This window comes from Pelecanus crispus, chromosome 11 (genome assembly GCF_030463565.1).
Source record: "Pelecanus crispus isolate bPelCri1 chromosome 11, bPelCri1.pri, whole genome shotgun sequence".
NCBI lineage: Eukaryota > Metazoa > Chordata > Aves > Pelecaniformes > Pelecanidae > Pelecanus > Pelecanus crispus.
In genome coordinates this window covers 3,173,745-3,190,633 of record NC_134653.1, presented here as the reverse complement: position 1 = coordinate 3,190,633, position 16,889 = coordinate 3,173,745, and the positions used below count along the sequence as shown (strand labels likewise).

General features: G+C 45.7%; 1 protein-coding gene across 1 annotated transcript in view; it reads right to left on the bottom strand.

Moving 5' to 3' along the window:
• CACNA1H (calcium voltage-gated channel subunit alpha1 H) overlaps window positions 1–16,889 on the bottom strand; it is a 257,431-nt gene that overhangs the window by 39,260 nt on the left and 201,282 nt on the right. The window contains exons 10-20 of the mRNA XM_075719023.1: window positions 16,568–16,719; window positions 15,506–15,691; window positions 14,716–14,833; window positions 12,900–13,055; window positions 8,163–8,253; window positions 5,795–6,003; window positions 3,833–4,267; window positions 3,031–3,131; window positions 2,488–2,611; window positions 2,279–2,347; window positions 1,985–2,169 (exon numbers count right to left, since the gene is read on the bottom strand). Of these exons, the coding sequence (XP_075575138.1) occupies window positions 1,985–2,169; window positions 2,279–2,347; window positions 2,488–2,611; window positions 3,031–3,131; window positions 3,833–4,267; window positions 5,795–6,003; window positions 8,163–8,253; window positions 12,900–13,055; window positions 14,716–14,833; window positions 15,506–15,691; window positions 16,568–16,719 (1,826 nt within the window). The remainder of the gene's footprint in view (window positions 1–1,984; window positions 2,170–2,278; window positions 2,348–2,487; window positions 2,612–3,030; window positions 3,132–3,832; window positions 4,268–5,794; window positions 6,004–8,162; window positions 8,254–12,899; window positions 13,056–14,715; window positions 14,834–15,505; window positions 15,692–16,567; window positions 16,720–16,889) is intronic.

Genomic DNA, 16,889 nt, shown 5'->3' with positions numbered 1-16,889 from the left:
CAGACACCCTGTCAGCAGGGTGTTGGGCAATTGCTTACTAGTAACAGTCAGGAGAGAATACGCTCTACGGGCAGAGTGTCACAGAGGTTCCCACTATGGGGCTATTTGTACCTCAGTGCAGAGAGCTGATCCCCTCTGAGGTCTCTCTGATCCAAGCAGAGGGGCACACACCAGGCAGGAGCCTGCTTCCTAACCCAACATGTGGTACTAGACACCACGTCTTGTCCTTTTTCTACAGGCATAAGTGCTCACCTGCCCTACTGGCCTGGGCCCCATGACAACTTTTCAAACAAAGTAATTTCAATTTGTTTCCTAATTAGTTCCTGTACTGACTCTTAGCTAACAGGAACTTGTGATCAGCAGCCCCACAGCCAAAGGGTCATCCCATTAAGCAGCAGCTTGCTTGCTTGCTTGCTGTGAGAGGCCAGGCATGCTCTAAGCACAGCCTGAAGCAGCTTTTGGGTATTATGGAGAACAAGTGTTCTCCTTTCCTGTATGACTGCCTGGAAAATGGCTCTCCCATGGCGTGTGAAAAATGCGTTTGCACACATAAGTGTAACTAGCCCAAGCAAGCTTTTCTGGGAAGGTGGGTGTTTTGACTGAAGAACATCAAAGCTCTTTTTTTAGGAGGGGCCTGTGGAGGGGAGAGGGTGTGAGCCCTTGCAGGTAGCTTGAGCTTGCACGGCTAACAATGCTTTCATGCCTGCCAAACACAGAGAAAAGAGGAGAGCTGTATGCTGCAGGGACAAAGCATTTCAACAGGGTCTTGTTTGGCAGCAAATAATGTGGCAGTCTGAACTAACTGCACCTACAAAGTGTTAGAAATAGTCCCTGGAGTAATCCTAGAAGAGGCTGTGATAAGTGAAGCTGTCGTGAGAGGTGATGAATTCCTCTTTATTAATAGGATCTGGCCTAGTTATTCTCCCAGACCCATTCCTTTTTTTCCCTTTACTTTTACTTATGAATTGCCTACGCCCTGATTTCTGTTCCTAGTTATGTGCGTTAGACAGGTGCCCCGAGGTGCTGCCAGGGCAAGGCTTGTCCAGGGTGACCCAGAGAGGCTCTGGGTGAACCAGCACCGCAAGGGGACCCCGATGTCACCAGCAGTACAGAGCATGGGAGCAAGACAGGAGACAGAAACACTCACAAAGCTACTTGTCGCTATGGAAATACGGAGCAGCAGACAAATAGCTGTTGTTCTCGTGGTCATGGGCCTAAACAAGATTGCCTCTTCCTATTACTCTCATAAGCAAGCAGCTTTTCATCAGAAAGCCTACAGGTCTCAGGAGGTGCCTATCTTATTTCCCCTGAAATTTCATGAAAAAAGGCTTGTGTTTCTTGCCAAGCAGGATGGAAATAGAACAGGAGCCGTGAGCTGATAAAAATCCCCCAAGCATTAACACTCTTTGTTATTGCATAATCGTAAACAAAATACAAATTTTCTTTATTCCTTTTCTCAAATACTGAAAGCATCTCCCCTTCCTCTTCCTAGCTGAGAGCTAAATTGTTGTGCAGTAATGTTAGATATGCAGGCACGGGAGAGCAGGTATAGATGCTGGAGCTTATCAAATTATTGTCAGCACCTGTTCAATTGCAAATTTTCTCCCAGCCAACGCAACCTCTTTGCTTGGGAATGACTGCGAGGTTGTGCAGTTTAACAAGGAGCCAGACCGATTTGTAAAACGGTGATAAAAATGTAGCGCGGAGGAGGCATTCACTGCACTAACTGCCTGAGTATGGTAACATCTCACACTCCAAACTCCATCCACTCTTCTCCATGCTGGTGAAGATGAATTGTATTACAACTAATTTCACTGTTTTCAAACAGTTTCACTAGATAAGAGCTCCCCAAAGATGATTCTACCCATACTGTGTTTCAGCTTTTTGTGTTATTAAGCAAGACCTTGATGGATCATGTGTGTTTTTTCAAACTCCTTAATCTATCAACACAAAACAGACTCAGCCACCCCATCGGTGAACGTACCGGAGAGGTCTCAAGGTCCGCAGAAGTCTCAAAACGCGAAGGACACCCAGGATCTTCGCTCCGCCTGCTGATGCCATGGAGACAATAATGTCAATGATAGATACAAAGACAAGGACTCCATCCAGGACGTTCCAGCTGCTCTGCAGATAGGTGTTCTCCCCAGAGAAAAAGCCAAGAGCTACCACCTACAGCCAGGAGAAGAGAAACATTTAATTCTTCACCCAGATCATAACTGTGTCATGTTCTGGTCTTTGCTAGGCCTCACTATGGGCCATGGGATGAAGATGTAATTACCTTAACCATCATTTCAGCCACAAAGATTGCAGTGAAGATGTAATTCGAAACACTTAGGAATATCCTTTCCTGTAAAATACAGAACCACAAAAAGAGGCAAGTTATTTAACGACATTAGAAAACAAACATCTTTCATCTTGCAGGGTCTTGCCCTGACAAGACTAAGATCTGGATGCTGCATCAAGGAATAAAATGACTCAGGTACTCACTGTGCTGTGTGGGTCTATGTCTGGTCGCTCTAGTGCTATAGTGATGCAGTTGAGAAATATGAAGACCAGCACCACGTGATCAAACATTTTGTGGGCAATGACCTTCTGGCACATCACTCGGAACCTGAAGAAACGGTGGGGAGAAAAATATCCTTCAGATGTTTGGGTCAGCACGAGACTCCCACCCAAATGGCACATCCTTGGAAGACTTCAGCAGCTGTGCCACCAGCACCAGCCCAGGTGGTGAGCTAGTCTCTCCACAAACTTCAGCCATTATTTTCAATGCAGTAAACAAGAGGTAGTAACAGCTATTATTAATGCTGGTTAAACCACCCTTCTTCCTAGACAGGCATGGAGTGAACCATGCAACAATTCTGCCCACATATAACAGAAAAAGTTACCTAAAAATCAGGAACTGGATTTCTAAAACTCTCAGTGCTTCTGCATCAGAGAGGGATTTTTCTCAAGGGAGGACTAGCTAGAAATGTAGTATTCCGTTACCACAAAAACCTGGTCGGCTGGCATTTCACTGGGATTTCTTACCGATTCTGTGGAGAAAACAAGTAGAGGGACCAGTCTTCATGACTCTTGCACCACTGTGGTTTGTAGGGCTCCAGGACTTTACGAATTCGGTAGCAGTAACTCTGGATAGGAAAGAAGAAACATCTTTTCTTCCTCTTTTATTTTCCTGCCTCTTCAACTTTCACAGTCCTTTTGTGAAAGGGGGCAGTACATGGCATTTCATAGCACCTGTAGAGATTCACAGCTTTTGGGACAGAGATGTGGCAGGCACTGTCACATTCGTCCAACAAAACAGGGAGGAAAGGGGTGGAAGAAAGGGGCTGCTGTACAGTGAGGTATGAACATAACAAAGCAAGACTTTCCAGGCAGGTATCATTTTGAGATCCAAAGTTGTGTCAAAACCAAAAAGGCCTCAAACAACCAAAAAGTTAAATAGAGAACACTCTTTCTAGGCTTTCAAGCCTTCAAGATGCCAAACAGCTCTTGTGAGCAAAGACATTAGCCAGCTGTTGTGTCTACAGCTCATTTTTGGAGGCATCCTGGGCCAGGGGGACAATCTCAACCAGTCCAAAAACTAGGCAAATGCACACACAATCCCTTGCAGTTTTACATCATTAGAGACCACTGCAAGGTAACAACCCAACCCACTAGCTAAAAAAAAAAACCTTTTTGGGAAGTGGATTGCCCATCACTTGGATCTGGATTCACTTTGTCTACAACAGCCATTAGGCAGTAACACATTTCAAAGCCTGATTTTTAATCAGCCTTCTTGGAGTGGAAAAGCCACTTAATGCATGAATGCCCAGTTTCTCCCTCAACTCACATCCTCCATGTCATCCTCATAGTCCATGGCGTCCTCTTTGTGGCCATCGACACGCAGGAAGAACTCGCTGGGGACGTGAACCATCTTGCCGTTGCAGTCTTGGTACTCGGCAGGCAGAACGGCGATGGGGCTGATACTGAGCGAGTGACGCATGGTGGGCAACTGGAGCAGCTCAGGCAGGTCCAGGGAGCTGCGGTAGTCCAGGGACTCGGCCCGGCGGTGCAACGAGGGCCTGCTGACTGTGCTGGACTTGGCGTCATCGGAGTCATCGTCTGTGCTGCCTTTCCCCTCCCCAGAGAGCAAGGACTCTCTTTCTCCTGACTGGTTCTTCTTCTTGAGGCTCGGGGCTCTGCCCAGGCTATTCCAGCTTGAGCGGCGGCTTCCCCAGTTGCTGCTGCTGCCCCAGTTGGCGCAAGGGGAACTGCGGAGGCTGGACTGAGAGAGGAGAAAGACATTTGAGGGTTTGTTTGCAGAAGGAAGCTAAAGGATATGGCATTTTGCCCAGACTGGAAGACCCTTCTTGTTGCAAGTCATGTTTTCCCCTTCCAGCTTTCCTCACTGCTCTGATTTCATCATGCCAATGCCTTGAGATGGGAGCCAAGCACCCAGCTAAGCCCACACTGAAGGTACTCTTTGAACTACACCTGTAGCACTTTCTCTTCAATTTGCTGCATAAGGAGGTGGAATGAATGTTTCCCTTACAGCAAATTTCTGGCACTGGTCAGCATGTCAGTGCACTTTGGCTGGTAGGTTGTTGCCAGGATGAGAGCACTTAAGGTCAGAGCAGAAAAGCTAGAAGGAAAACTCCTTTTCCCTCCATGGCTTCTTCCCAGCACAAAATGAGGCAAACTGCCTTCCTCCTCCTCTTCAGTGTTGGCCAGCTCTCCTCTGACTGCTTCATCTTCCTTTGGCTGGTGGCACTGATGTGCTCTCAGAGAAAGGATTCAAACAATAAACAACCCTCTCCAGCAACTCACAATCCCATGAAACCCCAAGGTAAACAACAGTCATCTCTATTTTCTTTTCCAAAGCATTACCTTGACTAAGCAGCTTACCAAAGGGAATAGTGGCTCTGTCTCTGCGTGAAGTGCCTTCACGGTCCGCTGCCTTGATTTGAACATGATATTGCAGTTACAGAGCAGAGGAATGGGATAGATAAGCAGCAGCAGAAATCCACTTTGTCTATTAACTCTGCTCCCTCTGTTTTCACAGAGCTGCCCTCCCGCTCCCCTATTGCAGGCAAAACGCAATCAGTTGCCAAAGCAGTCAGCTCCAGCCAGACCTCTGCTCCATGAGCTGTGTAGCAGTCAGCTCCAGCCAGACCTCTGCTCCATGAGCTGTGTCTGGTGGCAATCAGTCAGCTCATACCTTGTTTCCTCTGTTTCCCCTCCAATGGGGCTGCCGTACTGTAACCAGAGCTCAGCTCCTGTGTTGGTAAGGACAAATGCTTCATTTCCCTTGCCATAAGGTGGATTCAAGACGCAACCCTAAAACACTGTGGGGGGAAGCAGGCCTCATCCTCACAGGAACACTTGACAGCTTCTCCAAGACACCACAAAATGGCCAGTGTGGTTGGCGAAAGATGCCTGCTCCTCCTCAGAGGGGTTTGCTGGAATAACTGCATGAACTTATGACTTGTCTCAGGTTGCGCCTCTCCAGTGAGGTGGCTGGGCATGGACTTCCAATCAGATACGAGGCAGGAAAACACTGAATCCCAGTACATCCCTGTCTCCCCTCTTCATATACTCACTGTCCTTGACTGTTATGTTGTAACTGTCCTGCCCCAGCATAGCACACCCATTCATTTCTCCCTCTCAACTCTGTTCTCCTCCTGCCTTTCCACATACTTCTCACCTCTATCACCCACCTTTTTATTTTTTGGCAACGTGTGCACACACACGCATATATCATCTGTGCCACTGGCGGGCACTTGAGGGAGAGTTGTTACCAATAGGAACCTACCAAGGACTTCTGATCGTAGCTCAAGGGGTCTAGCGAAGCGTTACTCCCTCTCCTCGAGTCCACAAAAGTGTGCACTGAATCCATGTGTGGGGAACACTTTGGTGTGGGCATTGGTGTGGCAGCAGTGCGCATGATTATAGGAGGTGGCATGCTTCCCCTGCCCTCCAGGTGTCCATTTGGGGTGACGGCAAGCGAGTACATCTTCATTTCTGGAGAGAAGGGGAGAGAGAATACGAGGTGAATGCTCAGCTACAGAAACCACTCTTTAAAATGGACATTACTCCTCGGGTCTTCTAGGAACTCTGCCAAATGGAGATGAAATGTTGCGGGCAATAAGATCACCCCTACCATGCTGAAAGGCATAAGGCAAATGTCACAACCTTTTAAGAGGCCTTCGGCCCTGCCTGGACTTGCAACTCATTGCCCTCCAAAGGAAGCTTCTTTTGCTCACTGTTTCTTGGGATTTAGAAAGTGGAGTTACAGTTTTGCAGGACTGGGAGAGAGTTTCCAGGGAAAGGACATTGAGGACTGGCTAAATTCACTCTAGGAAGTTAATCTCTTCTCCTTGTCATAGTCTGGCACAGAGATTTTTATGCAGTTCTGATGTGCTCCAAGTTCCTTTATGGGGAAGGCACTAAGCAAACATCAGTCCTTGTCAGTCATCTGTTCAGGGGACAGGAAATGGAGGTTGCTTTTACACATCCACCCGTTTAGAAGAGTAAACCTCCTGTAACAGAGAAATCTAATGGCACATCTCTGTGGCAACTGCAGAAAGCACCTATTTCAGCTGTGTGGCAAGTACAGAGCGCAAAAAACATATTCACACTGAAGACAAACCAGACATAACACATCCAGTCCTATGGAGTGTTGTAATACTCAAACCCAAAAGCCTAATTTCAAACACAAAACTAAAGTTGAACTAGCTCCTGTTTTACTGGGCTTAGTGGGTTCTGGTTGAATAACTGCAGAATCAGTCTTAAGGAGGGACAAGGACGGGAGTACCTGCGACCAGCAGGAAAAAAGTACAAGTCTGCAGTGAGAAATCCAAACGAGTGCATTACCCCTGCTTTTTTTCTTCCACTGGCTCCTTTTGTAATGCAGTGTGCTTCTATTGTATCATCTGATTAGTTCCTGGCTTGTGCACAAATACCTGATCTGCACCACAGAAGTCCATGGGAACACTGCCATTCACTTTGAGGGGTGGAAGATCCAGCTCAAAATTTGCTAATCTGCCATACACGTGCCTCTTGCCAGTGTATCTGTTTACAGACCAACGGCATTGTAATAGAATTGTTAATGTCCTTATGCTGTTTAGTCACCGGTTGGCACCTATGAGGCTTATGGAGACACACAATTACTCATGGACTTTGATGGCAAGTTCAGCCCCGTTTTCTATTCCTGTATTACCTGAGAAGAGCTGACAATATTTCTTTCCCCTAAAACTCTCTTATTATTTGAAGCTGCTCAGTGAATAGTTGGTGCAAAGCTGGTGCATAGTTGGTGCTGTGGGTTCCTTGCCAACTATTTGCAATGGACATTCATTCAATCACTTGGTGTTTGGAATTTGTTGCTTGCTCTGCAGACTGAGCAGCTCCATCACCTTGCCGTGATGCAGCTCTGTCTCAGCTTCCCCAACAAATTACTTCTGCCCCTTCCTCAGCTGAATTCCATCTGCTCACCACAATCAATATAACTTCCTTAGCTGAAACGAATCCTGGTTTAGAAGCATTTCAAGCAATCGTAACGAGCCCAAGCTGAGAATCAAAGTACAGAGGAACTAAACTGGATCCTGTTTACCATCATGCTATTCGTTGTGTTAAAATATGTGATCCCTTCCTGTCCCCTATCTGGTTGCAAACTTTATAGAGTGAGGCCTGTCACCTACTATTCCATGTTTATAGTACACTAGTACAATGTGGCCTTACCTCAAATCAATTGCCAGGCCCTCCTGTAACACAAATGAACAGCAACATTTCCATCATTCAAACCTCACCTAAATGCATTTGTGTGAGAAACCAAAAAAACCAGATGAGAACATGATTGATTTGAAAAGCTGCTGAGAAGTAGTGTGAGAATATTGCTGTCAGCAAACCACTTTGTGGTAATGATACAGAAGAAACGATGAGACATATCCAAATATTCTAGTATAGTTTAAATTAGAAAAAAACATCTGTTTAAAGGAAATATCAATGCTTATTTAGCTTTCCCAACACTTCTCGCATAGCTGCTCTGTTAACACAGCTATCGGATTAATTGCCAAATAAAATGGATTCTTCCACTTTCTCCCATAAGTCTGTATGAAAAGATGAGTGCAGAAGCAGAGTTGTAGCTTTCAGATTCCCAGGAAAATGTAGAAACAAAATCTCACCTGTTGCTCGGAGGTCTTTTAGCTTCTCAAAATCATCATCAAAGTTGGCAGATGTCTTGTCCTCATCTGTGTCTGACCTATTGGCATCACCCTGCAGAGAGAAGGATAATTAACAGACCCAATTCATTTAAACTTTAGCACAACAGCCATTTGGATTACTTAGCAGCTCAGAGATACCTCAGCTCCCCATGGTTAGTTTAACTGTGGCCCCAAGAACCAGGAGGGCAGAATGCCAAATTCCCTCTGACACTGCCCTGGGGAATGACCCCAAGCAAGTCCCTCCTCCTCGTTTTGATTCATTTTCGTACTTGTACAGAAAGGATGATGTTGTGATTGTGACTGCTGTTCCCACAATGTTGTCATGCTTCCTCCACTGAGCCCAGCCTTGCTGAGCAGCGTATCCCAGGGGAGAACAGGAAATGGCAGCTGTAATCAGAGGAGCGACTAAGAAAAATTGGCATTGTGGGGTTCCATATTCACCCTCTCTATGATCCCAGCTGAAAGCACTGAGGTTTTAACGTCAAAGGATGTTGAAGGGTTTTTCTTCTTTATTTGACAGCACTGTAAATTTGACTTAGATCTAAAAACCCAGTCTTGATTTGCTTTCTTCACGCTGGCTGGTAATCGAGATTGTATTGGGAAATCTCTTGGCAACATTGAGGCTGAGGCAGAAGGGAATGGGGCCAGCTTGGCTGGCAGCACAGAATCATCTCAGGACAGAGAACAGCCAGCCACCCTCAGACTGGCTTTCCTCCTGGAAGTCCAGTTATTTTTCCTTTTCATACATCTCTGCCTCTGCTACGAAAAATGATCAGCCTAGATAATGTACAAGCCCAGGACAGAAGAGCTACTGTCAGGTTCTCCTCTGCTGGGGGAGGTCTGCAGAGAGGAGAGATTGCAGCAGGCTGTCGGCATGACTCTGGCTTGATCCATCAAGACTGCAGAAAAGCCGTGCAAATTGATAGCAAATGGTTGGATTAAAGGAGCTGATCCCAGAAAAGGGAGCACAGTTCCTTAACTGATGCCTGAACAAATCACCATGGTTTCTAGAGACATGGTGCTGAAGTGGCAGTGAACTTAATTTCATCTGTGATGTATTGTGAACTGATGCAGCCAAACAGACAGGATGACTGAAAGGCTTAAGCTCCCTTACTCATGTTCTGTTTTGGAGCAGAAGCGCTAGTGCAGACTAGATGAAAGATTTGCATAATTTTGGAAGGTCTGTCTGCTCTTCCAGAGCAGCTCTGGGGTAGATTTCAAAATGACATGGGAACAATGTGAGCACAAATATGCAATAACGGTCCTGTTTGAAGTCTGGCTGCTTGTTGTCCTAAGCACAAATGTACTAGAAATGTTTTTGTGGCCATTTAAGCCTATTCTCTTCTAGGGATACTCCTGCCAAACTTGCTCCACAGGCAGATCAGAACCTGAGGTCAAGATGAGACTGTGTACTGTGATTCACAGCACAATTTTTAGTGTCTTTGCTGAAACGCTGCTGATGGTTCAGAGCTTAGAGCAGCTCTAATGTGCACCCTCTTAGCTGCACAAGTCTCCCAGGAGTCACTCTCCATCTAAGTACAAGAAACACCTGAGCAATGGGAGGAGAAGTGCACCTCAGTGTCTTCTATAACTGCGAAGGGCATCACCCTATAAGAGGGCAAACTCAGAGGTCAAAACAAGAATTTCTGCCGTATTCCCAGCATACCAACAGAACCAGGGAGGACAAAAGAAAACCCAGCTCCACTGATACTTCTTCCTGCGAGTTGTCCAAGGAGACTGTAAACATCGTTGGTTTACAACCAGAGCTAAGTTATGCATTTATAAGTGCAAGACTTGAATCGAGCCCTGGTAGCTGAAATATAGCCCTGAGAAGGGTTTTCTGTAACACAGCTAATACCTCACTATGAGCCAACTGACAAGCCCATAGGCTTAATGTCAGGATTTATAAAAAATGGAAGCGGAGAGCAAAATGTGCCCTGCAAATGTCACGCCTGTGGTTGCTGGCCTTTTCTGAGGCAGCACTGAGCGAATAATACAAGCTTTGAAAACTACTCCTTACACACATTTAAATCATGGTCCGTAACAGCTCCAAAAGGAGCCATTAAGCCTGAGCGAGAAAACGACAGCCATTCGGCTAGGTCTGTAACCACACACTCAGAGAGTACTGTGCGAGGCTGCCCATTTCTTGCTTCACATTAGCAGGTGATTCAAGCTCCAAGAGGGCAGGTAAGGAATGGGATCTGTACCGTACAAAGATACCTGCAAGCTGCCAGGTTGCTGAGTAGAGAAGACTAAAGCAATCAGGAACAAAGGATGCAAACTGCTGTACAAGGGCTCTCTGTGCCTAAATGCGAGATTGCTTGAGCAGGAGCAGTTTCCAGTCAGTCAGGTCACACGTGCTGGTTATCGTCTGTTTGGGTTTCCCTGGCATGCCTGCTTTTTCCACCCAGATTTGCTGGCTGGTGGAATCTGAGGATATCTGACACGTCTGGCCACTGAATACTCTGAGCTATCACATGGCCAACTGTATTGGTTGCTTCTGCATTCAGTTCAGAAAAATCTATTACTTTACCACAGACTTTAGTCTGCTATGGCCTGTGTCATTTTCTGTCAGAACTGAGGTCCAGCACAACCACTCTGAATACAGCTACAACTCTCCTGGAGGAAAACCCCCTCTGGCTTGGAAGACAACAGCTACTTGCAGAGCCTGTAGAAATACTGATGATTCCTTTGCTTTGGTCTTACTAGGTTAGTGGCTAAAATGCCCACCTCTATCTGCAACAGGCTGCACTAGAACAGCAATATGGCAAAAGTGTTACAGTATCCAGAGCAAAGCCAGGAGATGCTGAGATCGGTGACACAGAGAAAACTACAGGAATTTGGAAATAAACAGTGTCAGCATGAGCCCTAGTCACTGACACATGGAGTACAGGCTTGTTCTTGGAAAAAGACCTTCTTGGTCAGCTGTGCTGGATCTTCAGGGCATGGACCACATTGCACAAGACATTAAAATGCCCACTAATGCAGTGCAGAGCCGTTCATTTTGAAAGCAATGAGCTGGACTACTTGTGTCTTCTCTGTGCACGCAGGTGGCACTCACCACCCTCAGCATCCATGAAACAGCCCTGAGTGATGTAGACTGGGGTGGTTGTTTTCCAAACTGGGGCTTGGCTCCTGTTGTTTCAAGTAATTTTCTTCCGCTAGTGCTGTAAGGAAGCTAGGAGGGATGTTTTAATAATGAATCTATACAGATATCCTTGAAAGACATACATGTGGCTGTGCTGGCTTGAGACAAGTGAATTTTCAGTCCATGAATATTTCAATTATATTCCATGGTCAGCGAAGGTTCATCTAAGTGTGATCTAAACACGGCAAATGAGAGCACGATACCATTTCTGGGGAAACAATGGAAAGTGAAAAAAAAAAAAACCCTTATAAAAATAATTTCTTTCTCCTCTTTCCCTTGGGAGCTAAGGCAGTGAAAACTGAAGCCATTTTCTCATTTTCTTTCTCAGTCTGTGTGTCTCTGAAGCCAATGCAGCACCAAGCAAAGCTTCCCTTCTTGATGGTTGCAGAAATAAAAAAGTAATAATTAAAAAATCCCAAAGCACGACGTAAGCCCTTTCAATGCCACTATTCTTAGCTTTAACTGAGACTCGATGATTTTTGGTAAGTCTCAAAATCATTTCCATTTGCACTAGGACTTTGAAAAAAGTATTTTGTTCCTGGACAATATATATGTGCACATATATTGTTATATTTACAACCGAAACAGATCATCCTCACTTAAAATCTCCCACAAACGGACTTGCTATGAGCTGAAAGGAAGATGGAGAAGAGCAGGATAGGGCAGGGGATGGCTGGTTTCACTCCCTCAGGATGCTGAAAGCAGACCTGGAGTAGACTTGCCAGTGGGGAGGAAAACTTAAGAGGGTGCATGGGCCCCCCACTCACACCAGTACTATACCACTTGCACCGCTCACACCAGCGTGGCCTGCCGCTCTCCATCGTGTGGCACAGGATTGCCTGCACAGCTGCTATTGTTCCTGCCTAGCTCAGATCAGGACACAGCATATCACCTTTGCCTGAGAAACAAAATAATTTCTCTAATCCTTTCCATGTGAGATGAGATGCCTGCAGTTTATCATAAATTCCCTGCTCATTGACCTGATACAGACATTATTTTCAGGTGTAGGTAAAAAATCTCTTTAGCATTTATATGTCCTACATCATCCTAAGTATCTCAAAATTTAATGTTTGTAACCTTGCAACGCAGCTTTTGAATAGCTGTGCTACTAGCCTCAAATAACACATAAGGGACAGAGTCACAAAGGGAAGGCCTGGACTGAGAGCCAGTTCACATCCTACCTGGTCCCCATGACTAGCACTGGATAGATATATTGAAGGCCTGAGGCCCGCCATAAAGAAACACAAAACATATGGGAGATTTTGTGAGTTAAATTAATCCTAAATTATTTCCTCTAGGTCACACAACAGACCCTGTAGCAGATCAACCAAAGTGTTGGTCTCCCAAGTCCCATGCCAAGTCCAGTGCACCTTATTTGCAAAGATAGATTCACAAGAGCTTCCCGAGCCCAACCCAGCTCATCTACACCCCTTAAGTTTAAATTTAGGGCTGCTTGTATGGCTAGATGTTTGCATTGACATGGATTCATCACGACACTCTTGCCTACACTGCTTCTCAGTTTTCTCCCTCCCTCTGCTCATATCTCTTACCTCTGCCTGGAAGCCTTCTACCAGAATGGCAACAAGAAGGTTGAAGAGCACATAATTGCCGAAGGTCATCAGGGCCACAAAGTAGAGTGCTGCCCATGAGGATGTAGACGCCATCCCATTGTACAGGACCACGTTCCAGTCCTCTTGAGTGAGGATCTGCAGAGAGGTGAAGGGGAAGACTCTCTAATTATTCCACTCCTCTCATGCACAGCAGCTGCATTCAAATAGCGACTCATCCATTTCTTCCTCTCCTTTTGACCTTTTCTGAGCATAATCATTAGCAGGTCTCATGAGATGAGACAGCAAACCATTCCTTTATTTAGATCTTTGCATGTGAGAGCTCTCTCCTGGCCAAACCTCCCCTCTCTGCAGGAAGATTGAGCACACCGCTGCTCATAGAGATGACTCGTTCAGATCCTAGATATGGTAACATGAAGGATGCGCTGGTACGAGTCCCATTATTTGGTGGCGATATTGCCTCCTTTGATAACCACCACAAGATAACAGACCTGAGGCCAGAGCTGCTGTCTCCTTTCGGGCTGCTCTTTATAAGGCATCTGGAGCTGAGGGAAAGGGCAGGGGACATGATATTTGATGAGATAAATGACATTGGGTGGCTCAAGAAACTCAGGGAGGCAAAGTGGCTTCCATTAGGTAAAAGCACTGACAAGCTGGGCAAAAAAAATACACATCTTTGCAAAGCCTTGCTCCAAGAGACCTTCCTCAGGGATTCCCACTCTTCTAGCTTTCCTGGGGCTCAAAAATCCTGGGGCCTAAGAGAAACATGACAGATTCATCCTCCACATTAATTCATGCTTACAGTGAAAATGGCCTCTAACCCTCCTAAAAACAAGGTAGCTTTGGGAATATGAATGCAGTCAGCTGCACTGAGTCATGCCATTCATTAACCTTCACGGGATGTAGGACTGAGCCCCTGTGCTCTGTGCCAACTCTACTTCCCAAGGGACTGTTAGAATAAATGCAGAAATCTCTGTTTATGTTGGTAAAAGAAAAATGTGAACCTGTGAGACTAATGCTGATTTGTCCTTGCTCCTTTGTAAGAAGGAAAACTTTGCAAGAAGTTATATTCTTCACCGTGAAGACTCTGGACTGGTTTCTACCTTGAATGATACCGCGGTGAACACCTACTCTGGATTTAGAAACTTAGCTTAACGTTGTTTACATTGTGCCTCACTTGCTGCACTCGGGCTCTGAAGACTGAGCTTTTAAACAGAAAAGACTAATCTTTATATTTAGAATGTCCTGGAAATAGCAGCTTATTGCTCCATTGTGGAATATGCCAGTAATTTCAAGCACATTACAGATCCTGTCTGCAGAGGAAACACAACTTTTTACATAAAGACTTTCCCAGCATATAGAGCCAGCAACTCCACCTCTGATTTGTGACAGTATTTGTCACTCCCACTTAAATGAAATTGTTCGCAAAGTGCATTTTTGAGGCAGTGAAGGCAAGTAAGGGGACAGAGATCTACAGAGTAGCAGCAGAATGGACAGTAGACTGTGGGTCTTGACCTTACTGACTACATGAAAGGAAAATAAGGGTGGATTTCCAGGCCTTGTTAGACTTTACTTTTACTGACAACAAATATGCACAGTGATGATTTTGAGTAGACTGCTTCTCTATCACGGCTTACAGAGACCAGCTAACTCAGAAACACAATCGCTTTGCCCTAGTAACTCTACAGTGCTGTTTCAGTCCAAATTTGAGACCTACTAGAACAGGGGTTTTTTTTAAAAGTGAAATAACTTGTCCAGGTGGTCTACATTAAAACTTCCCAGAGGATCCAGAGCTTACCTGAAATACGGTCACAATGGCCCAAAGTAAGGAATCGAAATTCTTTCTATCTGGAACTGTGTCTCCTGTATCAGTTTTCAGGCTGAACTTGCATCCAAAAAGATGCATGCCGAGAATGCTAGAGTGGGAAAAAAGGAAGATGGAAGAAACACGTTATTGTGTGAACCAGGGTTGCAAGGAGGATTGCAGTGATTGCAGTGGATGCTTTTCACCCACACTGTTTTCTGTGCCAGGGCTGCCTCCCAGGAAGAAGGGCTCTGCTCCACCACTGGTATGATCACTGATCAAACCCTGCCATTTGGTTCTTCTGTGTCACATTTCATTACAATTGTCTACTCTGAAGTCAAATCAGGGATCTCCTTTGTCTAGAAAATGACAAACCATATTGCCAGCTCCCTAATCCAACTGGTTTCCAAGAATAGGATCCTGAGGAGTATTATAGGGTGGAACAGACAGAAGTCTTGGAGTCTGTACAACCTCCATCTCAAATATAACACTGGTAGAGTCCAGCTACTGACAGCTTCCTGAGACACAGCTAAACAAGCCTCCCAAGAACTCCAGAGCAATTCTTGCCTGTTTGTGTACTTCGTTCATCTACAGAATTACAATACTGCATGAAAAACTGAGACCAAAAAGAGGTAAATAGTCTGTTGAGTGTTTGCTTGTCAGTCTGTTGTGAGCACTTCTATCATGTAGGCAGCCTAGCAAATGCAGTGTATCATTATTCTAATCTACATATTACTTAAGCAAGCTGAACAATTAATTGAAGAAGAGCTGCAGCCTCTGGTACCTGAAGATAAAGATGAAAAGCATGAGCAACATGCAGAAGGTGGCTACATTGTCCATTGTCTTCATCAGGACCACCAGCTGGCGACGGAGGGCGGGCATGAAACGCACCAGTTTCAGCACCCGGAGCAGCCGAAAAGTTCGTAGCACAGAGAGGCCTCCATCCGACTGGCCGATGATCTCCCAGACGCTGCAGGAACACCAGAAGGAGAAGTACTATAAACAGCAGTACCGTACTGTGAAAGCCCCGAGCAGGCTGGTTTCTTACAGGATATCACACCATTTAAGCCCTAAAGGGGCAGTTTATTTGCCTGCTACTTTCTTGCTTCTGAAAAACACCTTCACTTCCCAGTTGTGCAGACACACATGCTCATGCACAACCTATATCCTTTCTAGCTGATTCTTTAATTCCCTTGCTTTCTGTGGCTCTTCACAACGTGGCATGTCTCCTGCTAGTCTGTATCACTACAATCAGTCACAAGCCTAGCCACAAAATGTGGATCACAATTTTGTACAATATCCAGAGGGATTTACATTTCTTGGGGTGGGTTGGTTTGATCAGGCCACAGTTCTGGGCCTCTGTTCCTCCTCGCTTCTCTGAATCTAATGGATGAGCCAACTGAAGCCAAGAGCACTATCCTGGTTTACACCTTCTGTGTGTCCCTTGACTTCTCTGCCCCAAATTTACTGATCGAGGAGTGAACAGCACTGCTTGCCCTATTCCGGCCTGAGTTATGTGTTTATTTGGGAGAGGGAGGGCACACGCTGGGATATGGACACTCACAGTACTCCTTTCCCAGGACCAGACATTCTGCACTTCAGTGGAAAATTGACCACAGTGCCAGATGTGTGGCGTAAATAGACTTTGTTCTCCATCTCCCAGGTCCATTTACTTTGGACAGCACTTCTAACGACAGGAATCTAAAAGGCCAGCATAATTATAGCACATCATAGCCAGTGAGCCCTGGATTAACACACGCCACGTCATTCCTGTTCCCCATCCCACTCCCCAACTGGTCTGAGCCCTTGGCAGAAAAGCCACAGCGGAGAAAGAACTGCCAGTGACCTGATGACAACTATGATCCCGTCAAAGATGTTGTACGGGTTCTTGATGTAGCCGAAGAGGCCAAAGGCAAGGAGTTTCAGGAGCATCTCCAGGGCAAACATGCTTGTGAAGACGATGTTACTGATCTCCAAGGCGTTGGTCAACTCGTCCGGCTATGGGGCAAAAAAGCAACATGGTCAAACAGATGCACAGAGGAAATGGCTAAAGGCTGGTATGTTCCTCCCACTCTGGGATTTATGCTAACGATGCACAAATGCTACATCTTCCTGTGTTGCTTCCAGAGAGCCATGGAGGCAGATAAATGTCTGAGGGGAACAGCAGA